The sequence below is a fragment of the Thermobia domestica genome, chromosome 16 (genome assembly GCF_964235325.1).
Source record: "Thermobia domestica chromosome 16, izTheDome1.hap1.1, whole genome shotgun sequence".
Taxonomy (NCBI): Eukaryota; Metazoa; Arthropoda; class Insecta; order Zygentoma; family Lepismatidae; genus Thermobia; species Thermobia domestica.
This window is the reverse complement of record NC_137469.1, coordinates 159,901,767-159,908,829: the sequence shown is the minus strand read 5'-3', so window position 1 is coordinate 159,908,829 and position 7,063 is coordinate 159,901,767. Positions and strand designations below refer to the sequence as shown.

General features: G+C 42.6%; 1 protein-coding gene across 1 annotated transcript; it reads right to left on the bottom strand.

Annotated features, from left to right (window-relative positions):
* Positions 1-3,239: 3,239 nt before the first annotated feature.
* Positions 3,240-3,854, bottom strand: LOC145672671 (uncharacterized). Its single transcript, XM_081741835.1, has one exon. The coding sequence runs from the start codon at positions 3,852-3,854 to the stop codon at positions 3,240-3,242; it is 615 nt and encodes a 204-aa protein (XP_081597961.1).
* Between the last annotated feature and the right edge of the window lie 3,209 nt (positions 3,855-7,063).

Sequence of the window (7,063 nt, the reverse complement as noted above, 5' to 3'; positions counted from 1 at the left end):
GGAGAGAGATGCCGAAGCATAGCATAGTGAATATTATCCGGACCTGGGCAGTATTTTTCGTAGAGCGTAGAACAGAAGACAGTTCATCAGCACTAAAGGGTGCATTGTAGCTCTCACTGTTATCAGAGCGAAAGGCAAGGGGCATGCGCTCCGTACGCTGTTTCACAGCAGGAAAGCAGGAGGATAGTTTCCAGAACTGGAAACATCAGCAAAATGGCAACCCAACTCCGCCACAATTCGATCCTGCTCCGTTACAAGATGGCCATCAATAAGCAAGGCCGGAACACCAGTAGATGAGGGATGCCCTTGGAGACGGCAAACCTTAGACCACACTTCGGAGATGGTACTATGGACAGAAAGCGATGAGACATACACACGCCAGCTGCGGCGTTTAGCCTGCTTGATCAAGAGGCCGAGCACGCTAGAGCACGGAGGTGGCGGAACTCAGCTAATTTGACATCACTAGGGGCACGTCGAAAGGCACGCAAGGCTTGTAGGCGGGCACGAATAGCTTGGCGAATTTCTGCGGACCACCAAGGAACAACACGACGACGAGGAAGACCATGATGGACAGGAATAGCCGCATCAGCTGCAGTCTGGATGCTGCAGTGAAAAGCCGCACAGAATGTATCCACAGACCATCTAGGATCTGGTGCAAAAGCAAAGCTGGCAGAAAAGTGTGTCCAGTCAGCCTGACGCAGGTTGTAGCGAGACGACGGTTCCGGTAGAGGGAGTTGAAGTCCAGTGAGTATAATGGGAAAGTGGTCGCTGCTATAAAGATCCGGATGTACTCGCCACTCCAGTTGAGCTCATAAGGCGGGGCTACACAGACAGATCAATATGTGAAACAGTCCCCGTTGCAGCGGAAGTGTTGGGCTGCCATCATTCAAAAGAATCAAGGGCTGGTTCGCCACGAAAGTGGCCAGTGCTCGGCCACGAGGTTCGGTCCGGTTAGATCCCCACAAGACATTGTAGGCGTTGAAATCACCAACCAGAATGACGCGTTGGAAGCTGGCTGTAGAGGTTTTCGAGATCAGCTTCAGTGAAGGCCTCGAAACGCGGGAGATAGATGCAGCAGATGGTAACAGGCTGCGGGAGAAACACTCGTGCTGCAACCGTCTGAAGGGTCGTAGTCAGATGGAGCAGTGTAGAATAATATAGCTCAGAGACACCAATGGCAACACCGCCAGCACCACGACCATCAGTCATCTTATCCTGGCGATAGACAGTATAGCCGCGAAGAAGACAGTTGGTTGTGGGAGTGAAATGAGTTTCTTGTAAACAGAAGATAATCGGATCCAAGAGCGAGAGAAGCTGTCGAAAATCCTCGTGGTGAGTGGAAAAGCCATTGAGGTTCCATTGAAGCAGGGCCATGGTTTAAACAGAATCGACAAGAAATTTGCCACTGCCTTTCTTACGGCGTCGCGGAGTCACATCGTGAAAAACTTCGCAGGCGTCTTCTTCCACACCATCCATTGAAGAGGCATCATCAGCAGAGCGACTGCAAGATGGTTTAGGCTTCTTCGAGTTAGGAGAACTGACAGAGGGCTGACGAGCCGCTTTCAAAGAGCCTGTGGAAACAGGAGTTGACGGAGAACCTTTTTTCTTCTTGTCCTTCGGAGGTGTAGAAGTATCAGTTGGCGTGGGTTTCAGAAATTTCTCGCGTCGAGAGCGACGTGATGTAGATACTGCAGGAGAGGCTGGCGACGGAGAAGTCTGCGAACGAGTCATGGTACCTGTAGACTTGGTTGCGCTAGAAGATGGTTTAGACGCTCCACAAGCACAGCCAACACCAGAAAACAGCAGCAAAGGTAGTCTGGGTACTTACATGACAGATTTGGGTGCCAGTCGTGGTCAAAGTTACTCTGGAAGCATAACTCCTACCACCAGGCGTCTTGGGCATCACGCGACGGCGAGCCTCAGCAGCAGAGATCTTCTCACAAGTAAACCTTACGTTTGGGTGAATCGAGTTGCTGACTGAGACACATATGAGAAAGTAGTACTAAATGTGGTCAGTATTTCAGTGAAGTTGTAGGTGCGAAGCTCCAGGGGTTTAGGAGATACAGCTACCAGAACATCACATGGAAGTACAGAATAGTCTTCATACAGTTGGAGGTAAAAGCTCTGTAAGACCTCTTGTAACGACAAAAGGTGAATAACAAACATAAGAGTACATATTAGGACTAGGGGGAAGTCATATAGTAAGGGTATACCTGACGGTGGTCATCTTGAAATCCGCCATTTTGAATTAAGGTTAAGCTTTTCAAATAGGAATAGGGTCATGTGATACGTGATTTAAGGCGCAAATTTAATCAGAAGAACAATGGTGACGTTAATTTTGATTTACGTGCAATTGGTAAAAAGTTACAGGGAAATTAAATATTGTTGCATCATATGTATTAGTCTTTACCCCACCTTGTAAATTTTGTGTTAATGATAATAATTAAAGAAAAAGCAGGTGGATAAATATTAGGTCTATGGTAAAAGTTGCCTTGATGGCTGCCATGTTCAAATCCGCCATTTTGAATCAAATAAAAGTTTTAAACAAAACGCATAACATTGACACCTTATTAATAGCAAATTTTACCATAACTCCAACGGTGGGGTAAAGGACTAATACATATGATGCAATATTTAATTTCTCTGTAACTTTTTACCAATTGCGCGTAAATCAAAATTAACGTCACCATTGTTCTTCTGATTAAATTTGCGCCTTAAATCATGTATCGCATGACCCTATTCCTATTTTAAAAACTTAACCTTAATTCAAAATGGCGGATTTCAAGATGGCCGCCGTCAGGTATACCCTTACTATATGACTTCCCCCTATTCCTAATATGTACCCATATATTTGTTATTCACCTTTTGTCGTTACAAGAGGTCTTACAGAGCTTTTACCTCCAACTGTATGAAGACTATTCTGTACTTCCTTGTGATATTCTGGTAGCTGTATCTCCTGAACCCCTGGAGCTTCGCACCTACAACTTCACTGAAATACTGACCGCATTTAGTACTACTTTCTCATATGTGTCTCAGTCAGCAACCGATTCACCCAAACGTAAGGTTTACTTGTCATTGACTATAAGCTCCTTGATCGCCTTCTCCTCTGTAAACTTAGGGTAAACTTAGGGCAGTCCCGGGACCAGGCAGGATGGACGCCATTACAATTAACGCATTTAGAGGATGCATTACACTTCTCAGATCCATGTGAAGGACCGCCACAGTTGGTGTGGGTAAGCTCATGTACCACAAGTGGCTGCGCCGTTACAAGTGGGAGCAGAATGTCCAAAGCGTTGACACTTGAAACATCTCAACGGCAACGGTATATACGGTCGAATCTTCAATTGTAGATAGCCAACACGCAAAGTGGGCGGCAATGTAGGCAAATCAAAGGTCAAAATGTAGGAATGGGTGGCTATCAGTTGCCCATCCCGCTTCACAGAGATACGATGCACATCAGTAACGTTGGAGTCGCGTAGCTCTTCAAGGATGTCCTCCACCGGGACATCGTGCAATTCTCTGCAAGTAATCACACCCTTACTAATATTCAACTGGCGGTGTGGTTGAACCACAACTGGCACTGATCCAAGCTGCTGACACTTCAAAAGAAGAGTGGACTGCTTATCAGTAATGGTGTGCACTAACAACGAACTATTTCGTAGCTTCTTTATCTGGCCATCCGAGAAAGTGCCCGTTGCAATATGGCAAATCTGTTTAAAAATAACAAAAGGCGAGAACTTAGTCAAAGAACCAGCTGTCGCTTCTGACTTATCTTGAATGACGAGATATCTCGGGACTGTGTCAACTTTGCTTCGCTGAATAGGTGCTGATGAAGGTGATTGATACAGATCCATGAAGAAATGAAACCCAAAGTCTTCTCAGCTTCCCCGTCATCGTTCTAGGTGTCCAACGAGGTGGGCAGGTCCTTCCTGCTCCACCCTTGTCAACAAGCTGAGCTGTGACTCCGAGTCAAACTGACAAGGAGCTAGGGCCACTTGAAACACCGACTGATGGGTACTTTGGAGAAAACCCACGTCCCACCGTGTCTGGGGAAGAGATGAGTGATTCTCCGGAGATCCCTGCGTCGCAAACTCCCAGCTTTCCCTTTCCGGGCATCACTCCGTCCGGTCCGGCTGGGTGCAAACACGTTTCACTCCTCGGTCCAGGCGTCGTCCAATAGCAAAACCAAAGCTCATGTCCATATCCACGCAGGGGTCAATTCAGAAGAACCGTCCGGCTTCATCCGAGGCATTCTGGTTGCTGCTGCGATCGGTATTTTGACAGATTGGGTGATCGGCCCAACCTAACCCCCAACCTGGAGGACCAGTGGCTGATTGCGACCCCTAAAAGGAGCCGGGCGATGGGGGCGCTACATCCTAACGCCGGCAGATGAGGAATCGATCTTTTGATCCAAAAGTCGATAAAATCCTTACCGATTTTGCAATCGCAGCGTATAATGACTTGAAACAAATCAATCCTTACCAGCAGGAGTCACGTATTATCGCATCAGTAAGAATATTACTACCGTTTAAGCTTCAGCAAGTATTGATTTCGTCGCAATGTATTAATTTGAATCATTTAATAATGATTGTTGAAAATTATGAGGGTCAGTCTAGATTGCAAGGTAAAACTAACAGAAGCCAAGCTAATCGTATTTCTGTACCAAATATCAATGTTAGAGAAGATTATAATCATAATACGAGAGGTAATGTTAGATTTTCTCGTAATGGCAATACGACCGAACCTAACTTCAGAAGAAACAGAAATAATAATTATAGTTTTTAGGAACAATGTAAATAATCGATCTAATTTTAAACGTACTCTGAGATTTCGTAGTAATTACATAGGTGGCGGAAATTTTCAAAATAGGAACCGAAGATCGGGAGAGGTAAATAACATATAGGACTATGCTCAAGATTGTGCTATTCAATGTAACCTAATCGTATCTTTTGGTAATGTAACTAAAGCTAAAATTATGGCGTCCGTCAAAGCATACCAAAAATATTAAATGGATGCAATTAGTTGAAAAGCTAGTCCCTTCAGAAGTCTTATCTAAGATTAATATCGATAATATCGAAGTTTTAAGTTAATCATTAGTGTAACCAATTCTTTATTGTGTGTTATTCCTTTTGTAATATTAATTGGTTTTTGTTTTGTTTCACTTTGAACATTGTTATGATTTCATTTGTAATTCGTACTTTGTTTGAATTCTAGTTATATTAATTTGTTAGAATTGGATGTATTTTGTTTAGAAAGCCCATACCTCGGTTTGCGAAATTGATTACGAGGAATGCATGAGAATTCAGCATAATTCTCAATCTATATATGAATTTATTAGAATATATTTAGGTTGTAATTTCTTTGTAATTCGTACTTCTGAATTCTATGCAATTATATCTATGCATCGATACAAATATTGTCTATCAGATTTATGCTAACTATGCCCGAATAAATGAAATAGGTTAAGTTGTATTTTAACGTACACCAACTTTATTATTAAGTATAAATGGCATCAAATTAAAGAATCTATTAGGACTTAAAAATAACCAACAAACGTACCACATTTTGAATATCTCCTTATCGTCGGTAATTTTATAACTTAAAAATAAAACTGATTATTGTATAAATATAAAAATGATATTGAGATATAATGAAAATGATATATTATTTTAAGAATTGTAATTTTTATATATACGAGGGTTACTCAAAAGCTAAGGTAACTATTGTATATGAAATGTCTAAGGTCCAGGGTTCTTTTTTTAATTGTGATCAATATAAAGAAGTTCCATGGTTCGGGAGCCATTATACAACGATAATGTATATTTCTTATGTACTCTTCAGTATCATTTTTATTTACGGGCAAAATGAGCTATTTAAAAGACACAAGCTATCAAGAAGAAGAAGAAGAAGAAATCATTTAAATATTTGTATTCTATCGAGAGATTTTCTTAATTTGGTTGCTATGACGATTTGTTTATCTGTTTAATGTCGTTGCTATAGTAACTGAAAAAAGGTAGATGAACGAAGAACCATCTTGTGTACTCTGAATGTACAGGGTGGGGCACGAAATGATCCACCATTTTCTTTTTAAATAAAAAATATTCACAATCGGAACAAAGAAATGCACGTCACAAGAAAGAGTGTACTGTGGAGAAATATTCTAATCCAAAACATGTTCAATGTGGCCGCCATTGTTGATCTGAACTGCATTTAATCGAACACTGAGGTTATTCACTACTCGACGACACATGTTTTCATCAATTTCACTGCAAGCCTGAACAAGAAGTCGTCTGAGCTCTACCAAATTGTTGGGATGTTTCGGAAAAATCTTTACCTTCAAATACCCCCACAGAAAGTAATTACATGGGTTTAGAACAAGACTATGAGGTGGCCAAGATTGTCCAGCATGAAACCGGTCTGGAAACCGATCAGAAATAACGCGCATGTGAAAAATTTCGTGTAAGAAATCCAAGACAATATTCGCAGTGTGCGGTTTGGCTCCATCTTGCATGAACCACTGCGTGCTGATGGGCAAAGCAGTAGCAAGCGACTGCGGGACAAAGTTATTCCGGAGCATAGTCAAGTGCCGCTCAGTGTTTACTGTTTCTTCGAAGAAGAATGACCCAATCAGTCCATGGCTGGAAATTGCAACCCACACTGTAATCCTGGTAGCGTGGTGTTTTTCATGAATCAACTGTGGATTTTCATTGGCCCAAAAACGCACATTTTGTTTGTTAACCACTTCGTCCAAATGGAAATGCGCCTCGTCAGAAAACCAAACGTTGTGAAGGATTCGTTGCTTACCCTCTGCCCACTGCGCAAACACTAATCTCTGTTGCTTGTGATCATTTGTGAGTCGTTGCACTACGGTCACCTTGTATGGATTAAAATGGAGGTCACTCTTCGGAATTCGTTGAACCGAACGTCTTGATATGCCAAGTTGCACTGCTGCCTTTCTTGTCGACTTCCCAGGACTCCTCTGCATTGCAACTCTAACAGCTTCAATATTCTGAGGCGAACACACAGGCTTTCGTCGAGGACGCTTCGGTTCCAATATTGTTCC